The 26,071-nt window shown below is 35.2% G+C and overlaps 1 protein-coding gene across 1 annotated transcript in view; it reads right to left on the bottom strand.

Moving 5' to 3' along the window:
• Positions 1-9,711: 9,711 nt before the first annotated feature.
• The window catches only part of RRM1 (ribonucleotide reductase catalytic subunit M1), a 74,098-nt gene continuing 57,738 nt past the window's right edge, over positions 9,712-26,071 (bottom strand). Inside the window, exon 19 of the mRNA XM_051987490.1 lies at positions 9,712-9,810. Coding sequence (XP_051843450.1) covers positions 9,730-9,810 — 81 coding nt within the window. The 3' untranslated portion in view covers positions 9,712-9,729. The remainder of the gene's footprint in view (positions 9,811-26,071) is intronic.

Here is a 26,071-nt window from a genome sequence, read left to right as displayed (position 1 = left end):
TACCTTATTTGAAATAATGTTCTGCTGCTATTCTTTTGAAACTTCTCCATCTTGAATTTCTGTAACACAGAGACTAGGAGAGTTCCTCTTATAGGAGCAGGCAAGTAGTACATACTATACTTGAGTCAGGAAAACCTGAGTTCAAATCCAGACACATACTTATTAGCAGTGTGATCTTAGCAAATCAATTAACCTATCTCTGTCTCGGTTTCTACAACTATAAAATGGAAATAATATCATCTTTCTATTAGGGTCAATGAGGATAATCCAATGAGACAATATCTGTAAAGTGCTTAATGTAAAGCCTGGTACACAGTGTTTAATAAATGCTTGTTCCATTCACCTTTCACTTTTTTTTCCCCCTGCCCAGGGGAATCCTTGTCACATGGTGGTGTAGAAGTTGCCTTTTTATCGGGATAATATTAAATGACATTAATATAATACTTTAAGGTTTATAAAGTATTATATATATATATATATTTTTTTTTCTTATTGTATACCATGACTTGGGAAAGATCTTAAGAAAAGTGAATATCATTCTTTGCACCACAGGCCATCGCCAGACATGTTGGCTTTTGTTATACCACTACACTCCAATGACTCTGGAGGAAATAGTGAAGTTGTTGGTTTTGTATAGCCCTGCCTCATTTAAATCCAGTTCATGTACAAATTAAAACCCTCATGATGTCATTGTTCCTTTTCAACAATGATGAATGAACAATAACCTCTGACACTAAAGAAATAGAGAAAGTTTTCAGACGGTGCTGTCAAAGATGCAAATATCATTTATCTCTACCATCATACAATTCTCTAAGTCTGACATACAAGACCCTTAACATTTGTTTTCTCTTTCCACTGTAGCTTCTTTGCATACCAGGTCTGCATTTTCCTAGATCAACAAGAAATCTTTCCCTTCTTAAGTAAATTCATTTTGAGACAATTATGTGAAAGACTGCTCCAAATGACTAATGATAGAAATGTAAATCAAAATAACTCTGAAGACTAATATCACATCCAAAATATTAGTAAAGATAGCCAAAGGTGAGATTAGTCATTATTGAATTGGTTTTAGAAAGATAAGCATTGGAAAAATTTACATGAACTGATGTTGAGTGAAATGAGCGGAACTGAGAGAAAATTGTACGGAAACAACAAGATTATGCAATGATCAACTTTGAGGGACTTGGCTCTTTTCAATAATGTGGTGATTCAAGGCAATTCCAATAGACTTGGATTGGAAAATGCCATCCACATCCAGAGAGAAAATTAAGAGGACTAAAGGGGATTGAAGCATAATATTTGCTTCTGTTTATTTTTCTTATTTTTTTTCTTTCTGATCTGATTTTTCTTACACAACATGACAAATATGAAAATACATTTTCAAAAATTGCACATATTCAACCTATATCAGATTGCTTGCTGTCTTGTGGAGGGGAAGAAAAATTTGGAACAAAATATTTGCCAAAAAATGAATATTAAAGATTATTTCTACATGTATTTGGAAAAATAAAATACTATTTATTTATTTATTTTTAATACACATTGCTTTATGAATCATGTTGGGAGAGAAAAATAAGAGCAAAAATGAAAAACCATGGGAGAGGAAAAAAACAGAAAAAAAGAAGTGAACATAGTATGTGTTGATTTACCTTCAATCTTCATAGTTCTTTTTCTAGTTGCCGATGGATCACTGACCCACTGAGAAGAACCAAGTTTTTTATGGTTGATCATTGCACATTCTTGCTATTTTGTGTACAATGTATTCCTGCTTCTGCTTGTTTCACTCAGGATCAGTTCATGTAAATCTTTCCAGGACTTTGCTTGTTCATCATTTTTATAGAACAATAATATTTATTATCTTCATGTACCACAACTTGTTCAGCCATTCCCCAAGTGATGAGCAACCATTCATTTTCCAATTCTTTTTTAACACAAAAAGAGCTGCCACAAACATTTTTGTACATTTTTCCCCCTTCTTTATGATTTCCTTAGGATACAGACCCATAGTGGCACTGTTGAGTCAAAAGTTATAAAAATATTATTAAAAAAAAATATGGGGCAGCTAGTGGCACGGTGGATAGAGGACCAGCCCTGAAGTCAGGAGGAACTGAGTTCAAATCTGGTCTTAGACACTTAACACTTCCTGGCTGTGTGACCCTGGGCAAGTCACTTAACCCCAATTGCCTCAAGAGGAAAAAAAGATGGGTACTATTAGTAGAGCAGCAAATTGGTCCATTTTGGAAAGTAATTTGAAATTATGATAAGAAGTCATTAAAATGACCATAATCTATGACCCAAAGATTCTATTGCTGGGCACATACTCCAAGGAGGTAAATGACAAAAAACAAAAGCTTCCAATGCACCAAAATATTTATAGTAGCAAAGAGCTAGAAATAAAGTAATTGCACATATTTTTTTTTAACATGGCCAGTATGGGAATTTATTTTGCTTGCATATATAGATTTGTTACTAGTGTTAGTTTTTTTTTGGGGGGGGAAGGGGGAGAGAAGAAAGGAATAGGATGAAACGCTTGAAAATAATTTAAATGTAACAAAATAAAAAATACATACTATTGTTTCTTGACTCACTCCATGTTCAATTTATTCCCTGAATCTTTGAATCTCAGAACTGGAGGGAGCCGCAGAAGCCACCTAATGAATCCTCTACCTGAACACATACATACCTCTGGGGGAAATGAATTCCAATTTAGGTAGTAGTTCTAGATGTTAGGAAGTGCAGTATAGTGCATAAATTGCTGGACTTGAAGTAAGGAAGACCAGAGTTTGAATCCTGCTTCTGACATAGTAAAGATCTCTCACTATTAAAGTTTTACTATCTGTTATTTGTTATTGTTGTCCAATTATTAGTCATACCCAATTCTTTGTAACCCCATTTGAGATTTTCTTGGCAAAGATACTAGTTTACAATTTCTTTCTCTGATTCATTTTAAATATGAGGAAACTGAGGCAAGTGGGGTTAAATTACTTACTCAGGGTCACATAGCTATGAAGTATCTGAGGCTAGATTTGAATTCAGGTCCTTCCCCAACTCCTCTCTCCACTTCCCTCTCCCGACTTCAGAGCTGATACTCTATCCACTATGTCACCTAGCTGTCCTATCTATTCTTCCAATTCAAATAAATTTTTCTTTAAATATTTAGATGATATATTATTTGATATACATATGTACATACATATGTGCATATATACAAATTATAAATATACACATATATATATCAAGTATTTGTACTGATTCTTTAATTATTTATCTATGGTGGCTTTAAGCATAGCACAAAGTTCCTTATCTTTTTTATTTTTGCCTATATTTGTCATAATATTCTCTGAAACCTAATTTCTATCCTTGTTTTTTTTTTAAGTTCAGGAGCATAACAGATTTTATGTAGCCCTTCATTTTAATTTCTTGTAAATACATTATATATTTCAAATAAGTTTCTTTTAAATTACATCTAGTTGGATTCTGTTTTCTAATTCTTTTTCTATCCTTTTCCATTTTGTGGGTCTTCTGCATATTTACCTTTTTCTATTACCTTTAAAGATACTAGTTTTTTTTCTTATCTCCTGTTAGTATAAATATAAATATAAATATATATATATATATGTATATACTCCCTTCCAAATGAACAAATGTGTGCACCTAAGTTTCTTTTGACTCTTATGTTTCTATTTCAAAATATGTATGCAGTACTGGCTTTTTCATCAGGAATTTTTAGAATTTATTTCAATAAAAATCTTTTTTCACTATGAGATTATACATAGTTTTGTATAATTAATGATATTTTTTATCTTTTTTTTTTTTTTTTTTGGATTATTGCTTTGAAAGCTCTTCTCTTCTTCACTGTAGTAGCTATCAAGGGCTATGTGATCCTGACTAACTCCATGGTACTTGAACTCTTTTCTTTTTGGCTACTTGTATTATTTTTTTTTTTTTGACCTGAAAACTTTGCATTTTAGAGTTTTCTTTCAGAAGGTAATTTGTGGATCTTTCCTATTTTCATTTTACTTTCTCTCTCTTTTGAGGCAATTGGGGTTAAGTGACTTGCCCAAATAGTTAGGAGATTAAGTGTCTGAGGCCAGATTTGAATTCGGGTCCTCCTGACTTCAAGGCTGGTGCTCTGTCCACTGTGCCATTAAGCTGCCCCTTACCTTCTGTTTCTGAGAGTTAGGAGGATTCATTTGTAATTTCTTGAAATATGGTTAAACTGACTAAACCTGTCAGTGGCTTTGGATTCTTCAAGTAAGGAGATACATGACTGGGAAGGGACAGGTCAATTCTCCAAGTGCCTCCGCAGCTGGGGATCCTAGCATCTGAAGGAGTTGCAGGGCAGTCTTTACTGACACAGGTGTTACAGACTGGGAATAAGATAAATTGGAGTCAGAGGGAAGAGGAGAGAAGTCAGACAGCACAAAAGCCTCTCACTCAGAGAGGTCAGAGAACAGCAACTGGCTCTTGGTCTCCTTGTATCATCCTCTCACATGAGGAGATCCATTCTGCAGGTCTAGGTGGGATCTCCAGCAGCCACTGTCAGGTGTCTCTCGTGTATTCCAACAGTTCCCGGTAGCACAACACATGACCTTGATAACTATTTATTAGTCTTGCAAGGGAAATCACAGGGATGGAAAAGACTGGGCAGTCCAGTTAATAGATTATACACACACACACACATACACACACACACACACACACACACACACACACACACACTTAGACTAGCTGTACTGAAGGATAGGGAACAGGACAGTGGTCCAAATAAAATGATAGAGATATTCACCAAGTTACAAGGAAACTTCTCCCCATGTTCCTTCAGCATTGGGCCATCTCCAGATAAAGAGCTACCCTGTGTTTTTAAAGCCTGGATGTTTTATTCTTTCACAAGTGCTTAATAGGAGAGGGGCAAGCCCTAGAGTTCCTGTTTTTCAAACAATATGTTCTGCTTAAATCATGTTAATATTCCTGCAACAGATCCCTTTTGATGAGGTCAAAGGCATGGACTGAGTTCACTGCCCACTCAAAAGTAAACAAGCTTTTTTTCTGGTTATGATTTTCAGAGAGTCTAACAATTTTTAGATTATCTCTAATTCCTTTTAAACCAGTGCATTTTGAAGTTTCATTTGGATAATCTTTCTATATTCCATTATTTTGTTTCAAAGGTACAGATTAATAATAAACTTCACAAAAACTTTTTACATCCCCAAATGAGTTTTTGAATACCATACTAGGAATTACTCCAATCAATTAAATTCTATGGAGTCAATAATCAACTAGTTTTCCCTCTTATCCATACTGTCTATATTAAAGACAATCATTCCAGGAACAATAAAAATTATCTTTACCTAGAATAACTTTTGCAAAGTTTCAAAACAACCAGAAAATAAATTTAAAAGAGCAGAGATAACTGAATGCCTCAGATAACAGCAGAATGGACGAGGGGATGAGGGAATAAAAGAACTGCCAATGGAAATGTGTTCAGTATTTCAAAAGCTTGATCCAATATTCATAAACTAAACATTTTTTAACTGCAACCTTTTTTGTATTCAAGGCTAAAAATGTTCATAACACAAGATTAGTCTAAGGCAAAATTGTGGACTAGACATAATGTTCTTCTCTAAAATATAAAGTTCTCTGGGAGCAGATTTCTTGGAGGGCTTCTGGAGGCAGCCTTCCTTTCAGTTCAGTGTAATCACCCCAAATGCAGCCAAGAGTTAAGGTCCAAATCCTTTTCTGTCTCCTTCAAAATCTTGTCTCCTTCACTTGGGGCTCAGCTAGTTTTCTGGAGGCCTATCTCTCTCCTAGGTTCCGAGAGCTCCTGCTTCTATTCCTTTGGCTCTGCCAGCTTCAGCCTCCAGCCAGCACAAAGGTGGAAGATGGAATGAATCTGTCTCCTCCCCAGAAAGCTTCTAATGGACTTGTGTGTCTGGCCCTGAAAGCTTCTTGCTTATATACTGTACACTGAGTATATACCAATCATTTTATCACTAGGAAACCATTATTTGTGGTAGGATTAAATCAATGCTAAATTAGACTTAACCATTGTCTCCTCAATTCCACTTAGTACCTTGTTTCAAGTTCTGGCCCATAACATCTCCTTGTAGGATCAGATTAATCATATTGAACCATGCTAAATTAGATAATTATTGTCTCTATACATTCCAGTGACTTAGCACCTTGTAAGAATCCTAATATAGACATAGTCCATTTTTTTTTTGCTTTTTCTCATTTCTGCTACACCCATTCAACCTCATTCCAGTCTCTTTTCACTCAAACTTTAATAGCCAATGCTTTATCATTATTCCAGTTAAAGACAGGAATCAAATAATTCATATGTTAACCCAGACAGGAAACCTTGATTTTGAAAAAAAAGAACCTCAAAGGGAAGGTGTGCTTGCTCAAAAATAATAAATAAGTCTCTCTAATGGCAGTATTATAGGCCCTGGGGCAACTAAGTTGGAAAAATAGTTTACAACAGAAAAGGAAAATCTTCCTAAAGTCCTGTATAGGCAAGTCATTCCTTCTAAAGTCTACCATGGACTCACATTCTGTAGAAGTTGCATGATAGAAGTATTATAAAGAATTAGAGATTTGGGAGAAATGGATTTCTCAGGTGATGTATTGAGCAACCCAACAGCTCATTTCAGACCTAGACTCAAGAAAACTCTCAGGGCCATAATCTGTAGGTAGGGAACTAGGTTTTTAATGTAGTAATTAGTGAGCCAGATGCGCCCAATTATAATAATAGTTATTAAATGATTAGCAAAAACAAAATTTCTTTAATTTGACTAAAGTTTAAGACATAATATATTTTATAGTGTTTTTAAGAAGGATGTCTTGAAATTGGAGAATAATGACAATGTTGGAATTTCAAAAAGACTGCTTTCTTAGAAAAATTTACAATGACTAATGTTGAGTGAAGTGAACAGAGCCAGAAGAACACAGTAACGGCAAAATTATGTAATGATAAACTCGGATAGACTTAGCTTTTCTCAGCCCTACAATGATTTAAGAGAATTCCAAAAGACTCATGATGGAAAATGTTGTCCACATCCAGAGGAAAAAATGTGGAGTCTGATTGAAGAGTGATGCATACTATTCACTTTTTTTGTTTTCTCTTTCTAATGATTTTCCTCTTTTGTTCTAATTCTTTTCTACAACATGACGAATGTGGAAATATATTTAGCATGATAATAAATGTATAACCTAAAAAAAAACAAAAAAAAAAGAAATAAAAGAGCAGAAAATCACTTAATAGTAAGCAATGCTGATCATGTACAACAGATACAGAGAGAAAAGCAAATAGAAGAATAACTTCCTATTGCTCCAGGAGCATCTAGGATAGGTACAATTCAGTCATTCTTATTTGAATTCTATTCTAATCAGCAGAGTAGAGAGAAAGAAAAATTCCTCTTCTACACTTAGGGTTAATTACTTATACATTGAATCCTCCATTACTGCAATTCATTTGATTCTTAGTGCATCAAATACTTCTGCCATCACTATTCTATCTCCAATTCTCCTTACAAAGTGGTTCAAAATTTCTTGGGTTAGCACAATGCCACTTGGTCCAAACCAAATTGGATGAAGATTCTGTCTCTTCATAGACTAAGAGAAAACTTTAAAACTCAGAGTATTTATCAAATCAGTGACATGATAGCCAATATGAATTTTTATCATACTAGTTATTTAATATGGTAAATTTTTACAACCAATTCATGTTGTATAGCTTCTTCTATTTCCATGCATAATTTGCACTGATTGCTGTGTGGGCTCCTTAAAAATCATCACCATTATAAAATCCAATAGTGTGAAGATAATGCCCATTACTAGAATGATGACAGTATCATTGTATTCTATCCTACTCAAAGCATCCTATCATGAATCTGGGAGAAAGGGATGTTGGATGATGAAATATAGTTGTGCTATAGAATATATATATAGTTGGTATCTAACTGAATACCTAGCAAGACAGGATCTAATGAAACAATTATAAACCAGAACTTTACTATTTTTCACATACTAGAAGAAAACAAATTCCCAAACTACAAATACAGACCTCAAATTATCCTGGAAAATTCTACCAACAAACTGTACTGGAAGACCATTGTCCCAAACCAAATTTGCCCATGATTACCCAAATGTAAACTGATCCATAAAAATTTAATATAAGATAAAAATTAATATTTCCTTGAGTTTCTATTGTATTGAATCTATAATGTAATTGATTTTATGCTGTATTAATTTTTATAATTGAGTCAGCACCAAAGGCCACCTTTCTTTTTTTTAATTAAAGTTCTTTATTTCAAAACACATGCATGGGTAATTTTTCAATATTGACCCTTGAAAAACCTTGTATTTTAAATTTTTCCCTCCTTCATCCCACATCCCCTCCCCTAGATGGCAGGTAGTCCAAAACATGTTAAATATGTTAAAATGCATATTAAATCCAATGTGTGTAAACATATTTATACAGTTATTTTCCTGCACAAAAAAAATCAGATCAAGAAGGAAGAAAAAAACTGAGAAAGAAAACAAAATCAAGCAAAGAACAACAGAAAGAGTGAGAATGCTATGTTGTGTTCCACACTCAGTTCCCACGGTTCTCTCTCTGGGAGTAGATGGCTCTCTTCATCATTGAACAAATGGCATTGATTTGAATCATCTCATTGGTGAAGAGAGTCACATCCATCAGAATTGATCCTCAGTATTGTTGTTGAAGTATATAATGATCTCCTGGGTCCTGCTCATTTCACTCAGCATCAGTTCATGTAAGACTTTCCAGGCCTTTCTGAAATCATCCTGCTGGTCATTTCTTACAGAAAAATAATATTCCATAGTATTCGTATACCACAATTTATTCAGCCATTCTCCAATTGATGGGCACTCACTCAGTTTCCAGTTTCTTGTAAGGCCACCTTTCTATATCCTTGAGATGAGCTAAAGAATTTATCTTTCCTTCTAAGTTGATTAAAGTTAAAACAATTTTTAAATTAAATTGACTAAAGTTAAACTTAATAGGAAAAACTGCCATACTTCCTACTCCAGAGAAAGTAGCAAGACATTTGGTTTTATCTTTAAATCCTGAAGTTAGCTCTAAGAAATACATTGTTTCTGACATTTGTATTATTTAGGAAAACTGTTATATTCCCAATAAACCCTTGAAGGTACCAGGGAGTCTGCTAACTTAGGTCCCATAAGTCATTCAGCATTTTTTGATGACAAAAGTAAGTGCCCCCATGGGTGTCCCAAAACTATATGAAGGCTAATAAGCCCTTCCTCAAGCTCTTTAATCATTTACCCAATTTACTGGTTACTGTTAGCCTAATTAATAAATTAATCATGCTCAGATCTTTGTCTCTTGGTTTCCTAAATTTTCAAATGCAACAAGAATAATGCTTTTAATAGATTTTACCATATCAAATAGTCATAAATTCATAATACATGGAATGAAAAGAAAACCTTTCACAATATAGAGACCTAATATCAAAATGTTGATGGGATGAGTTCTATAAAATCCTATTGTTTTGCCTGTTACTCAATGTGTATGGGGAGTTATTTTCAGTGAAACTAAAGATGAAGTTACAGCCTAAAATTTTTATTCAAATATAAAAAATATATAAAAAATAAATAAAACTATTTTATTCAAATATAAAAATATATTAAAAGTCTAAAAATTTTATTCAAATATAAAAATGTACCCACCTGTACAATAACAATAATTTATAATAGTAGTAAATATTTTAAAATAGCAGTAAATATGAAAAATGGCAGAATAGCAATTTGTCCTAGAATCATTTCTCTCTGAAACAAAAAAAAAAAAAGGGAAAAGAATGAGATTATAACAAAAATAGCAAACAATAGCAGGATAACAGTCTATCCTAGGACACTTTCAACCTGAACTCCATCAAATGTGAGAATAATAATGATGATGATAACTCATGTTGCCGTAGTACTTTAAGGTTTACAAAGAATCTTCCTTATAAGATATCTTTAAGACAAATAGCACATGCATTACATGCAATAAGAGAGGAAGCATTCACAAATTTGCCCTTTCCAATGAGTTATATGGAGTATTAACATTCTTTTCCTGTCTTCAACCCAACACCTGGAACTTTGAGAACTATTTTCCAACTATGATGACTCAGAACTTAGTACTATGTGATAATACAAAATCTTTTGTTTGTCTGCACAGCTGAAAGAACCAATAACTCAGGAGAAGCTGAACCAAAAATGAACATGCATACGATATCTTTCCCCAATGAGAAGAACTTCCTGGTGAAGAAGATGCCATTAGCTAGCTACATTCTGCTACTCGGCTACCACATGAACATGAGTACCTGGCATTCAAGCATTCCCAATTAAAAATCAAAACTAAACAGTAACTTCAAAATGCCAACTTAAAGGTCAAGAGAAATCTAGAAAGATAATTTTTATTTCCACAATTGAAAGAAATTGTATGATGATATAGTACTAACTTTTTTTTGGCACTTTATAGTATTTTTTTCTTTTCTAATTACATGTAAAGACAGTTTTCAACACTCATTTTTATAAGATTTTGAGTTCCAATGTTTTCTTCCTTCCTCCTTTCCCTCCTCTTTTCCAAAAATGATAGACGATTTGATGTAGGTTATACATGTGCTATCCTATGTAGCATATTACATATTAGTCAAAGTTGTAAAAGAAGGAAGAATGATCATTGTACAATGTTATTGTTACTGTGCACAGTGTTCTCCTATACAGCATCAGTTCGTGTAAGTCTTCCAAGTTTTTTTAAAATCCACCTGCTTATCATATCTTATAAAACAATAATATTCTGTTTTATAGATGTATATATATATATATATATATATATATATATATATATATATTATATATATATATATATATCATATACCACAACTTGTTCAGCCATTCCCCAAATGACAGGCATCTCCACAATTTCCAATTCTTTGCTACCACAAAAAGAGCAGCTATAAATATTTTTGTATATGTGGGTCCTTTTTTCTTTGTTATGCTCTCTCTAAGATACAGACCTGGTTGTGGTATTACTACATTAAAGGGTATTAGTGCTTTTTTTATGGAGTTAAACAGTAAAAACAGAGATAGCAAAATATATTCTCAGAATTTGAAGAAAAAAAAAGAAGGAAGCAAAAAAAGGAGGAAAAAGGTAGAAGCTGGCTTTCTCAGAAATGGGTTGTGTGAGAATGGTATGACAAATATGTAAAAAGAGTTTGGAGCATCAGATAAACTTCAGTCTTATCTGAAATGGACAAAGGAGAGTTGAACAAACACACAAACAATTTGGCATAGAGATATATGAAACCCAGGAAAATAAGCAATGACAGAGGATTTCGCAGAGAGAAAATGATAAAAGGAGATAATAGTGTGCATGCAAAACAATCTTCATGTTGTTCTTGGAAGAGCAGTTGTGTGTGTGTGTGTTTGTGTGTGTATATTTGTATATATAGATAAAGAAATATAGATATGTACACATATATAGATAGGCAGTATATAGTTGCCTATCTTGAAGTTAGGAAGACTCATCTCCTGGAGTTCAAGAGCTCAGATATTTCCTAGATGTGTGACCCTGGACAAGTCATTGAAGCTCCTTTGCCTCACTTTCTCATCTATAAAATGAGTTGAAGAAGAAAATGAAAAGCCAATCCAGAATTTTTGCCAAGAAAACCCCAGATAGAATCTTTAAGAATTGGATGTGACTGAAATGACTGAACAACAACAATATAAATGTGATAGAATTTTATTGCAGTATAAGAAATCATGAAAGAGATCATTTCAGAGAATCCTGGAATGATGAACTAATTAAGAGTGAAGAAGAACTAGGAAAACAATTAATGCAATAACAATGATGTAAAGAAAAATTGCTGTGAAAGATTTAAGAACTCTGATCAAAGCAATGACCAACCACATCTTTAGAGGATCTCAACAAAGTGTATTACTCATTTCCCGACAGAAAGGTAATGGACTCAAGAGACAAATATTTTGGATATGATCATTGTGTGAATTTGTTTGGGTGACAATTCTTATTTACTATAAGAGTTTTATTACAAGACTTTCTTTTTTCCCCCCTCACTTTTTAATAATTAGAGGGTAAAAATAGTAGTGGGGGGGGGGGAAAGATCTTTGAAACATTTTAAAACATTCTACAAAAGTGGGCAAAAGGAAATTGGAAGAAATAAGAAATATGTAGGAGAATTTTGAAAGAATTATGTGGAATTTTATTATGTGCTTTAAAAAAAATAATATGTAAAAGATATTAATGGTTTCATATAAAGTTCTCTTCTTGTGTTCCAATATGTACATATGCACACAATATATATACGTATGCCCACATATATATACATATATATATATATTTTAAATATTTAATGTTCTCCCCAGAAAGAATCCACTTCTTTTATACAATTTATGTGTATTGAAGAGGGTGGAAAGATGGAAGGAGAAGCTTCCAGAAACACTTCTCAAATGAGTTAAGTCAAAAAGAGAATTGTACACCTTGTAGCTTCTCCCCAATCTGGTCTCATGGCAGTACTAATCTACGTTACAATAGTAAAAACAATGTTCATTCTTTTTTTTTCTTTTCTTTTTTAATTAAAGCTTTTTAATTTCAAAATGTATACATGGATAATTTTCGACATTCACCCCTACAAAACCCTGTGTTCTAATTTTTCCTCCCCTTTCCCCCACCCTCTCCTCTAGATGGCATGTAATCCAATTTATGTTAAACATGTTAAAAATATATGTTAAATTCAATATAGGCAGTATTTAATAAAAAAGCAATTGTGGGACTTCTGGGGGCAGAACCAAGATGGCGGAGAGCAGACATGACTTTCTGTGACCTTCTCTGAAACCAAGAGCAGATTAAGCCTGGTTCTGGAGTCAAAGAACCCGCAAATATTTAGAGTACAACACATTCCCAGAAGAAAAAAGATTTTGGAAGAACTTCAGAACAGGTCTGTTTTCAAACAGGCAGGGGGACAGACCACAGCACACGGAGATGGGGCAAGGAGCTGGAGTCCTGAGAGTCAGAGCATTGCAGCTTCCATGCACCTGGGAATCTTCTGTGAGCCTCTTAGGCTACTCTGTCATTGTTGCAAGCAGGTGGTTTGGTAGATTTGCTACTAAAGGCAAATTGAAAACCACTGAGCCCAGGAAGAACACTGGACCTAGCCACCCTTACCCAAGTGGAATTCAATCAGCAGAACTGCCCCAGGGCAAATTAAAGCACTGTTGCTCCTCTGTATTGAACAGACCTGAAGCCTTTAAAAAAATGAATAAAAAAACAAAAAAATAACTCTCACCATAGACATCTTTTATAGAGAGAAAGAGAAAGGAACACACCTCAAATCCTGAGGTTTCTAAAGGCAAAGCAACTCCAGAAGAAGTCCCAAAGAGAGACATGAGCTGGTCTGCATTTCACAAGGCTTTCTTTCTTTCTTTCTTTCTTTCTTTTTTTTAAATAACTTTTTATTGATAGAACCCATGCCAGGGTAATTTTTTTACAGCATTATCCCTTGCATTCACTTCTGTTCCGATTTTTCCCCTCCCTCCCTCCACCCCCTCCCCCAGATAGCAAGCAGTCCTTTACATGTTGAATAGGTTACAGTATATCCTAGATACAATATATGTGTGCAGAACCGAACAGTTTTCTTCACAAGGCTTTCTTTGAAGATTGCGTAAAGGATCTTAAAAAAGAGTTAGAAGAAAAATGAGGAAATGAAATGAGATCATTGCAAGAAGGAATGGAAAAATTGGAAAGAGAATGCAATGAACAAAAAAAGTAATTGTCCTTGCAAAAGGAGCTGAAAAAGGTAACTGAAGAAAATAATACACTAAAAATTAGAATTGAACAAATGGAAGTGAATGACTCAATAAGACTTCAAGAATCAGTCAAATAAAAACAAAAAATTGGAAAAAATAGAAGAAAATATGAAATATCTCCTGGGAAAAATAACTGACCTGGAAAATAGATCTAGGAAAATAAATCCTTAGATTGTCTAAGGATTATTGGGATTCCTGAAAGCAATGATGAAAAATGAATCTAGATATCTTACAAGAAATCATAAATGCCCTGTTTTAGAATCAGAAGGTAAATCCAACATAGATATGCATATTTATACAATTATCTTGCTGTACAAGAAAAATCAGATCAAAAAGTTTTTAAAAATGAGAAAGAAAAGAAAATTCAAGCAAACTGCAATAAAAAAAGTGAAAATGCTATGTTGTGATCCAGCCTCAGTTCCCACAGAACTCTCTCTGGGTGTAGATGGCTCTCCTCATCACAAGATCATTGGAACTGACCTCAATCATTTCATTGTTGATGAGAGCCATGTCCATCAGATTTGATCTTCATATAATCTTGCTGCTGTATACAATGATCTCCTGGTTCTCCTCGTTTCTCTTAGCATTAGTTCATGTCTCTCTGGACCTCTCAGAAATCATCCTGCTATCAACAAGGTTCATTCTAATGAATATTGTGACAGTCATGTATATTGTAATAATGAACAGTATGGTATTTGAAGTATTACAAAGTGCTTTCCACTCTGTGTACCCTATTTAAGGTAAGTGATGCTGGTATTATCATCCCCATTTTAAAGATGATTAAACTGAATATGAAAGATTAAGTGATTTGTACAAGTTCACACAGCTACTAAGTGTGGAATAGAATTTAAATTCAGGTCTTCTGAGTCTAACTCTCTCTCCACCAGTGTGAAAAGGCAAAACATCCATGGTCTTTCAAACAAGGCCTTAGGAATTCTTTTTGTTCAGTTTTGTTTTGTTTTTTTTTCTTTGTTGACTGTCTTTATTTCAGACATTTTTTTAAATATATCTTTTTATTTACAAGTTATATGCATGAGTAATTTTACAGCACTGACAATTGCCAAACCTTTAGTTCTAATTTCTCCCCTCCTTCCCCTCATCCCCTCCCCCATGGCAGGTTGACCAATACATGTTAAGTATGTTAAAGTATAAATTAAATACAATATAAGCATATGTGTCCTAACAGTTATTTTGCTGTACAAAAAGAATCAGACTTTGAAATAGTGTACTATTAGCCTGTGAAGGAAATCAAAAACGCAGGTGGACAAAAATATAGGGATTTGGAATTCTATACAATGGTTCATAGTCATTTCCCAGAGTTCTTTCACTGAGTGTAGCTAGTTCAATTCATTACTACTCTATTGGAGCTGATTTGGTTCATCTCATAGTTGAAGAGGTCCATGTCCATCAGAATTGATCATCATATAGTATTGTTGTTGAAGTATATAATGATCTCCTGGTCCTGCTCATTTCACTCAGCATCAGTTCATGTAAGTCTCTCCAGGCCTTTCTGGATTCCTCCTGCTGGTCATTTCTTACAGAACAATAATATTCCATAATATTCATATACCACAATTTCTTCAGCCATTCTCCAATTGATGACCATCCACTCAGTTTCCAGTTTCTGGCCACTACAAAGAGACCTGCCACAAACATTTGTGCACATACAGATCCCTTTCTCTTCCCTAAGATTTCTTTGGGATATAAGCCCAGTAGAAACACTGCTGGGTCAAAGGGTATGCACAGTTTGATAACTTTTTGAGCATAGTTCCAGATTGCTCTCCAGAATGGCTGGATGTGTTCACAATTCCACCAACAATGTATTAGTGTCCCTGTTTTCCCACATCCCCTCCAACATTCTGCATTATCTTTCCCTGTCATTCTAGCCAATCTGACAGGTATATAGTGGTATCTCAGAATTGTCTTAATTTGCATTTCTCTGATTAATAATTATTTGGAGCATCTTTTCATATGGCTAGAAAGAGTTTCCATTTCTTCATCTGAGAATTGTCTGTTCATATCCTTTGACCTTTTATCAATTGGAGAATGGCTGACCTTAGGAATTCTTGTGCTGGGAAGTGGCCTTGACCAGAAAGAGAGAGGAATGGTACCTTTGAGATTCGGCAGAAAGGACAAGAGCAAAAGCAGCCCATCTAGAGACCATGAGGTAGTACAATGGACAGAGCAGTAGGCCTTGAATATATTGATATGTTGAAGATATGAGTTCAAAATTCATGCTCATACACTTCCGAGGCAAGTCACTTAATCTCTATCTGACTAGTTTTCTCAACTGTAAAATGAACTTAATCACAGTACCTATCCTCACAGAGTTGTACCTTGCACATAGTAAGAATTATATAAATTCTCTTCCACTTTCATGTTAAAGAGAGAGTAGCAAAGATAGGACACTTAGCCAGTCTTAAGGTCAAAGGTTGAGAATATTCTGGGAGGTTGGAGTTGGGAACAGAGCCTTTCAAAATAGCTTAGATAAATAACAGCAGTAACAACAATGACAATAACCAGCATTTATATAGAGTTCTAAGTTTTACAAAGAACTATACATTATCTCACTTGATTCTCAAAGTAACCATGTAGATGAGGAAACTGAGGTTGAAATAAATTAAGTGAGTCAACCAGGGTCACAAGAAGATTTGAACTCATGGCTTTCTGATTTCAAGTCTATGGTTCTTTTTACTGTATGTACTACCTAGCCAGACAGATAATTCATATTAAATGTTAAAAAAAATAATCAGATCCTATCAGATGCCAAGAGAAAAAGGAGAGAAGGCAGCACGCAAACTCATCTTTTTTAAAATAGAATTTTAGCATAAACAAAATGCTTTCGTGTACATTATCCTAAATGATTTTTCATTGTGAAATGAAGAGATGTTAACATTCCCATCTTACAGATGTAGAAACTGAAGCTCAGAAAAGCAAATAACTTGTTTAGAATCATACATCTCTTAGTAACAGTCCTCAGATATACAAAGGGTCTTAAGTTTGAACTAAGCCTGGTGGATACTTAAAAAACCCCAATTATACTGAATCATTTACAAGTAGGCACTTATAGTGATTCCTTTATCCCTCATATCATAGACTATCTACAGTCCTTTCCTTTTAATCTAGGTCTATACTAAGGAAAGTGCTATGACCAGATATGGTAGAACATACCTACAACCCCTCTTCCTAGGAAAGATGGAGACTGATGGATCACTTGATTTCAGAGATGCAGTAGATTCAATGGTCTTAAATCTAGCATCAATAGGGAAAACATCTAGGACCAAGGAGGTAACAGGCTGCCTATCAAGGGGTAAATTGGCCCAAGTCAGAAACAGAATGAGGTCAAACTTCTATGCCAATCAGCAATGGGGTTAAGCCAAAAATTACTGCTGTACTTCCAGTATGGACTAGACAGGGAGAACCAGTGTCCAAAAGAAATGGTATGGAGGAGTAGAAATAAAAGAAGATGGGTTCATAAAATTTAGAGCTGAAAGGGATCTTAGAGGCAAGCAAGTCCATATCTTCTCATATTATAGATGAGAAAACTGAGGCACAGAGATTAAATGATTTGCCCATGTTCACATAGTTAAAAAGTGTCTCAAGTGGCACTTAAACCCAGAACTTTCTGACTCCAAGACCAGTGCCCTTTTAAGAAAAGAAGCAGAGAGAAAGAAAATAAGGAGGAAGGAAAGAAGGAAAAAAAAGAAAAGATGAGAGAGATGAAAGTGGGAGAGGAGGAAGAGAATAAGAGCATTCTTCCCAGTTTCTGGTGGATGATTTTCTGTAACAGGCTCCCTGGGAGGTAGAGCAGGTTAGGAAGAACCTCTCCAGGGGGACTGTTAGCCTCAGTATGAATTCTTCCTCACCCCTCCTTATTGCCACAGAACTAGACACAGACTTCAGACCCATCTTTCTTGCAGGCAGTGGAAGACAAGAAAAAACATCCCTGGTGAGATGGGGGATGAGGGAATGAAGGAAAAAACCGGGTTGGGTAACTCTACTTGTCAGAAGACATTTGAAATATAATGTTCATCTTTGGCTGTAACATTTTAAAAAGTTAACGTGTTAGAGTACATGCAGAAGAAGTCAACCATATTGGGGTGGGGGAACTGCAGACAATATCATGGGATGATAAAGTGAAAGAATGGATATATTTAGTCAGATGAAGAGAAAACTTAGGTAATACATAAAATCTGTCATCAAATATAGAAGACCTGTCCCATGAAAAAAGATATTAGACTTTTTCTGCTTAATCTTAGAGGGAAGAACCAGGAGCAGTGGTGGGGGAAGGGAGGGAGGAGGAAGTCTGAGTGCAGTAGAAATAACAAGAAATGTAAACTCAAAGGACTCAGGTTTTTGTGCCAGCCCTTCTACTAATTTACTATATGAACTGGTACAAGTCATTTCCCCTCCCTGGGAACTCAGTTTCCTTATCTATCAAATAAAAAACATTGAACTGATTTAGGAATTCTTAGCCTATAGTATGTGATCTTAGCAGGGGCAGGGGAGGGAAGAGGGAGGTGACAAAGAGACAAAGGTAGAAAGACACAGACTCTATTTCTTTATGATTTGTTTCCTTTATTTTCTGTGTGTAAAAATGTGATTCAGAAAACGGTTTCATAGGCTCACTAGACTGTTAAAGAGGATCATGACACAAAGATAAGTTAAGAACTTCTGCACTAGATGACCTGCCAGCTCTCATAGCCTATCTTGTGTCTCATACTAAGGAAAGTGCTATGACCAGATATGGTAGAACATACCTACAACCCCTCTTCCTAGGAAAGATGGAGACTGATGGATCACTTGATTTCAGAGATGCAGTAGATTCAATGGTCTTAAATCTAGCATCAATAGGGAAAACATCTAGGACCAAGGAGGTAACAGGCTGCCTATCAAGGGGTAAATTGGCCCAAGTCAGAAACAGAATGAGGTCAAACTTCTATGCCAATCAGCAATGGGGTTAAGCCAAAAATTACTGCTGTACTTCCAGTATGGACTAGACAGGGAGAACCAGTGTCCAAAAGAAATGGTATGGAGGAGTAGAAATAAAAGAAGATGGGTTCATAAAATTTAGAGCTGAAAGGGATCTTAGAGGCAAGCAAGTCCATATCTTCTCATATTATAGATGAGAAAACTGAGGCACAGAGATTAAATGATTTGCCCATGTTCACATAGTTAAAAAGTGTCTCAAGTGGCACTTAAACCCAGAACTTTCTGACTCCAAGACCAGTGCCCTTTTAAGAAAAGAAGCAGAGAGAAAGAAAATAAGGAGGAAGGAAAGAAGGAAAAAAAAGAAAAGATGAGAGAGATGAAAGTGGGAGAGGAGGAAGAGAATAAGAGCATTCTTCCCAGTTTCTGGTGGATGATTTTCTGTAACAGGCTCCCTGGGAGGTAGAGCAGGTTAGGAAGAACCTCTCCAGGGGGACTGTTAGCCTCAGTATGAATTCTTCCTCACCCCTCCTTATTGCCACAGAACTAGACACAGACTTCAGACCCATCTTTCTTGCAGGCAGTGGAAGACAAGAAAAAACATCCCTGGTGAGATGGGGGATGAGGGAATGAAGGAAAAAACCGGGTTGGGTAACTCTACTTGTCAGAAGACATTTGAAATATAATGTTCATCTTTGGCTGTAACATTTTAAAAAGTTAACGTGTTAGAGTACATGCAGAAGAAGTCAACCATATTGGGGTGGGGGAACTGCAGACAATATCATGGGATGATAAAGTGAAAGAATGGATATATTTAGTCAGATGAAGAGAAAACTTAGGTAATACATAAAATCTGTCATCAAATATAGAAGACCTGTCCCATGAAAAAAGATATTAGACTTTTTCTGCTTAATCTTAGAGGGAAGAACCAGGAGCAGTGGTGGGGGAAGGGAGGGAGGAGGAAGTCTGAGTGCAGTAGAAATAACAAGAAATGTAAACTCAAAGGACTCAGGTTTTTGTGCCAGCCCTTCTACTAATTTACTATATGAACTGGTACAAGTCATTTCCCCTCCCTGGGAACTCAGTTTCCTTATCTATCAAATAAAAAACATTGAACTGATTTAGGAATTCTTAGCCTATAGTATGTGATCTTAGCAGGGGCAGGGGAGGGAAGAGGGAGGTGACAAAGAGACAAAGGTAGAAAGACACAGACTCTATTTCTTTATGATTTGTTTCCTTTATTTTCTGTATGTAAAAATGTGATTCAGAAAACGGTTTCATAGGCTCACTAGACTGTTAAAGAGGATCATGACACAAAGATAAGTTAAGAACTTCTGCACTAGATGACCTGCCAGCTCTCATAGCCTATCTTGTGTCTCATACTAAAGAATTGAGAGGCAGCTAGGTTGCAGAGTGGATAGAGTGCCAAGCCTAGAGTCAGGTAGATGTGAATTCAAATCCAACCTCAGACCCTTACTAGTTATGGGACCCTGTACAAGTCACTTAACTGTTTTTGCATCAGTTTCTCACCTATAAAAGGAGCTGGAGAAGAAAATGGCAAATCACTCCAGTAGTTTTGCCAAGTCCAAATGTAGTCACAAAGAGTTGTATGTAAATGAAAAATGACTATCATAATAACATAATTATATAATTATTATATTATATAAATATAATAATATTACATATTATTATATTAACTATCACAATAATAACATAATAATCAAAAAGTGGATTTTTTGGACTCTGAAGATAATGTAAATTTGGTTGAACTGTGTTAATTTTAAGATTATAAGAAACTATCTTCCTGTTTCTACTTCTTTGTTTGAGCCTTGGTTAAAAAAAAAAAAAAACATACAGTTAACAGCTACCTAGGGAATTTCATAGGCTAGAGCACCATAGATTCACCAAGACATCAAAAAGCTTTCTAATTTGCTGAAGGGAAATCTGGAATGAGAAGAATGGACCAATAAGCTCCTGAGAATCCAAATTCAACTCAGTTGTGTTCTAAAGAAAAGATGGTATTCCTTTCTAAGGCCAAACGATAAGCATATACACAGATGGTATTGTATGGCTAGTCTGATCCTGGGGTTAACCTATAGAATAGGTTAGGGTTACCTACTCTATAAATGGGAAAAGTTCATGTATAAACATATACTAACAGCATAGTGGATAATTTCTTTTTCTTTTCTTTTTTTTCTTTTTTGCTGAGGCAGTGGGGTTAAGTGACTTGCCCAGGGTCACACAGCCTAGGAAGTGTTAAGTGTCTGAGGGAAGATTCTTGAACTCAGGTCCTCCCGACTTCAGGGCTGGTGCTCTATCCACCGGGCCACCTAGCTGCCCTGTGGATAATTTCTGAAGTGTGATCACAAAAAAGTTCAAGAGAGGTTTCTAAAATCTAATAATGGTAATGAATGGGTGAATGAATAAATAAATGAATGAAAAAGTATTTGTTAAACATTATGTGCCAAGAAGGGAATGAGAGGGACTAAAGAAAGTCAGTTGTATTTCTAATTACATATTAGAAATATATATTCCTCCAGGAGTAAACTATATTTTAAAAATACATAAAAGAAGGAAACAAAGGCAGGTGATGGGGAACAAAGATGAAAGATGCAGCTAGGTATTGTGGTGGAAAGAGCATCTTCCTGAGTTCAAATCTAGCTTCAGTCACTTTCTGGCTGAGTGAATGTGAGGAAGTCCCTTACTGGCTATCTGCCTTAGTTTCCTGTAAAATGGGAATGATAATAGCATCTATCTCCAATGGCTGTACTGAAGATCGAATGATATAATATTTAGAAAGTGCTTTATAAGCCTTCCAGTTTTAGATAAGTACTAGCTATTATTATTGTTAAGAATGACAATAGTCTTGTGGAATTCTAAGTACTAAACAGGCTTTTAAAAAAATAAAAGTTATGTTGTAATCAAGGAGAATATCAACAAGGCTAAAGGACTGCTTCTCAGAGAGAATGAATGGGATAACAGTAATGGTCAATGGAAAGAAGTCAGAACAATGACTCTTACTTTACTGTTTTTTCATTTTCCAAACCAAGAGGGAAGATCTTTTACAGATCAGAGAGAGATCAGAACTGGAGAGAACAGAACAAAAATAGATAAAAGACAATTGAAATCCAAAATAAATGAGAACTACATGTTATAAGTATAACCTGTATAAGTATACATAAGTATAAGTCAGGAGGTGCAGTTTAACTCTATCCCAGATAATAAAATAATTTGTGGCTATAATGGCTGCATTGTGTCCATGATCTAGAAAGATTTAAGAAAGAAGGAGGGTATCACTGGACTAGAGAAGGCAACTATCATCATCTTAAATTTCATATGACTATATTTGGCTCAATATTTTAGCCCACAAAGTCAAAATTATTTTCATAATTATACAAATGTGGTTTAATTTTTAATATGATAAAATCAATAGATAATAGCCTGTAATGGGCTGAGGTTTGAGTTGATGCACTAAGGTCCCAAGCATGTGAGACTAAATAGTAATTGGACCATACTCTATTAATATATATGCTTGGAGAAAGAATGGCCCCCGCCCACTCTTTGTGCAAGTCCTGCTGTGTTGTATAGGAAATGACGATTTGGTGGGTGGAGGCAGGGGGTGGAGAAGGAAGCGGAAAGAGAGACTGCTGGCTGGCATCTTGTCACGGCTGCTCACATTGCTATTGAGACCACCCTTCACCTCCGATCCCCTTTTCACCTGCAATCCCCCTTCACCTCTGCTAGCTGGCTTCCTGTCGCAGCTGCCCATATTGCTATCGCAATCCTTCTTCACCTCTACTGAGAATAAAGATTGAAGATTTTTCCTTTAACCTGAATTCCTGACTCCAGCTGATTTTAAATATGCGGTCATCACATTAGCCCACATAAACAAAAACTCTTTGGGGACCTCAATAATTTTGAAGAGTATAAGGGGGTTCTGAGACCAAAAGTTTAAGAACAACTGCCCTAGTCTGTAGAGATATTTTTAGATACTGATTGTGTCTTCATTCAGAATACTAGCTATTCCAACTGGTTTTGTATCATTTTCAAATAAAATAAATATGTTATATAGATAGTTTTACAATGATAACAGCCAGCATCTACATTGTTCTTTAAGGGTTGCAAAACTTTATATGTTAAATTTATTGATTGTCACTACAACCTGGGAAGGGCAGGTACCCTCATTATCCCCATTTTATAGATAAGGCAACTAAGGCACAGAGAATGGACCAATGAGCTCCTGAGAATCCAAATTCACCTCTATTATGCTTTGAAGCAAAGATGGTATTCCTTTCTGGGGCCAAAAGAAAAGCAAATATAAAGATGGGTATTGTATGGCTAGTCTGCTCCTGGGGGAATATATAGAATAGTTTAGGGTTACCTAGCCTATATCTGGGCAGACTTCATGCATAAATATATCTAAAAACATTCTGCTGGTGGATAATTTCTGAATTTGAACTATGACCATAAAAAAGTACAAGGCAGATATCCAAAATCTAAGTCTAATACTTATCCAGGATCACATAAGTAGCATGTGTCTGATACAGATTTTGAACTCGGGTCTTCCTGATTCCAGGTTCTGTACTCTATCCAGCGTATTAAATTGACTTGAAGTCATTACCACCTATTCATTTTGTCTAGTCATCCAGCTCGGAATCCATTTAACTGTATTGTCATCTAGTACACACCTCTCATAAAGTTCTTATAAGATTTTATCAAATGCTTTGATAAAATAGAAGTAAACCAAAAACAACATTCTAATAACCTGTGTATCTACACTAGTCTCTATAAATGGTTTCTTCTTCCTTTGAAATTGTTTCAGTTTGTGTCTTCGTAATTTCATTCTTAAAAGGTTCATTTCTTTCCCCTTTAGAATTTTAGAATATGAGTTGCTTGCACATACTTTCTTAGAACCCTGTAAAATCTATTATCTCAAAATCTAGGGTGCACAGCAGATTGTGCTTATCTATCCAGATTTTCTTTTTCTATCACAAATTTTATGACCTCAAGATTCCCTTTTTTTTTTTCTTTCTTTCTTTCTTTTTTTTTTTTTTTTTGCTGAGGCAATTGGGGTTAAGTGACTTTCCCAAAGTCATACATCTGTCTGACACCAGATTTGAACTCTGATCCTCCTGACTTCAGGACTGGTGCCCAATCACTGCACCACCTAGCTATCCAGGTTCCCATCATTTCTAATTCAGCAACTAGTTCTCCTTATTAACCAGAATCAAGTACAAAATTTTATTTCCCCTCATCATTTCTCCCAGATTTGTGAGATTACAATAATCATTATCATCTTGACAAGCCATACAATTATTAGCTCTTCTGCTTTTGACAAGGAGACAAAGAGCTACAACAGGAAATATCAAGTCTGTGATTGTTTCTTGAACTCTGTTTCCTACCTCTGTTTCTCTTTTCATTGACATTCATCCAAATGTTATCCACCATTCTTCTATCCTCTGGTTCCTAGATTTCCATTATTACTATTGTCTCTTTGGAGAACTGATGGGGACCAATGGTACAACATTTCTTCCCCCCTTTCAGTAAATATGTTGGACTTTGTGGAGAGGAGTTAGTGTGCAACAAGATAAACATTGTTAGACAATGGGTTGATTTGCTTTGCTTAATTGTATTCCTTTGTTGTTACTAAGTAGGATACTGGTATCATTGGAGTATAATAGATATATTTCTTTAACAAGCAAGTATCATTTGAAAGGATTACATTCATTATATTCATGTATGTTTATGCATAGGTGCACCTTAAAATGCCACTCTGGCATCCTCAACAATTCCAGTTATTTAATTCCTTCTGAATAAAGGACACCCTTTCAAGAGCCATATTGAAGTCATACGTTTTATACTAAATTTTTGTCTTTGAGGTCAAATATTCTTCCTCATGTTAGAATTTCTAGTTCACTTTTCTTTTTAATCATATTTTGTATATTTGCATGCAAATCTTAGACATCTTAGGCAGTGGTTTTTAATGTTAGTTTCTTTCCTAGTATCTCTGGTTATTTCAGAGCATTTCTATTGATCTACTATCCATTTAAGAATTCTTTAAACTGAAATTTTCTCAAGGGAAAGAAAGTGTCTTTTATATTTTCTTGTATCACCAGCATAGGCAAAAGACAGCCTTTGTTCTCAAAAAGCTCACAGTACTTTTTTTTTTTTAATAACTTTTTATTGATAGAACCCATGCCAGGGTAATTTTTTACAGCATTATCCCTTGCATTCACTTCTATTGTGATTTTTCCCCTCCCTCCTTCCACCCCCTCCCCTAAATGGCAAGCAGTTCTTTACATGTTGAATAGGTTACAGTATATCTTAGATACAATATATGTGTGCAGAACCGAACAGTTTTCTTGTTTCACAGGGAGAATTGAATTCAGAAGGTATAAATAACCCGGGAAGAAAAACAAAAATGCAAGCAGTTTATATTCATTTCCCTGTTCTTCCTTTGGGTGTAGCTGCTTCTGTTCATCTTTGATCAATTAAAGCTCTCTTTATCGAAGAGATCCATTTCCATCAGAATACATCCTCAAACAGTATCATTGTTGAGGTATATAATGATCTCCTGGTTCTGCTCATTTCACTTAGCATCAGTTCATGTAAGTCTCGCCAGTCCTCTCTATATTCATCCTGCTGGTCATTCCTTACAGAACAATAATATTCTATAACATTCATATACCACAATTTACTCAATCCTTCTCCAATCGATGGGCATCCTTTCATTTTCCAAGCTCACAATACTTTGAAGAAGACAATATGGAAGCAGGTATGTACAAACAAGCTAATTATAATCAACAGAAAGAAGGCCCTAGAATTAAAGAAGATTGGGAAAGGCTTCTTCTAGAAGATGGGACTGCAACTGAGAATAGTAGGAAGCCAGGGAAACCAGAAAGTAGACATAAGGAAGGAAAATGTTCCAGGCTTAGGAAATAAAAAAAAATGCTCAAAGGCATTTTCCCACCATTTTAAAGCAGAAAAACCAATCAGCAGGTTGTTGTAATAGTCCAAGCATGAGGTAGGTTGAGAGATGGAGTGAGTTGTTCAAGGAACAGCTATAGAATATTATAAATTATAAAACAAATATTATATTTGATCTTGTAAATGAAGAGTCACTGGAAATTTATTGAGGTTGGAGTGATATGATCAGACCTGAACTTTAGGAAAACCACTTTGGCAGCTAAGCAAAATATAAACTGGAATGCAGAGAAGTCTGTGGCAGGGAGACCAATAGTATTCGTTTTAATAATTCCGGTGTGAAATGATGAGGGCTTGCATCAAAGTGATT

Source organism: Antechinus flavipes, chromosome 3, assembly GCF_016432865.1.
Source record: "Antechinus flavipes isolate AdamAnt ecotype Samford, QLD, Australia chromosome 3, AdamAnt_v2, whole genome shotgun sequence".
Classification (NCBI taxonomy): Eukaryota; Metazoa; Chordata; class Mammalia; order Dasyuromorphia; family Dasyuridae; genus Antechinus; species Antechinus flavipes.
Note: the sequence above shows the minus strand (reverse complement) of the source record. Positions and strands in the feature narration are given on the sequence as shown.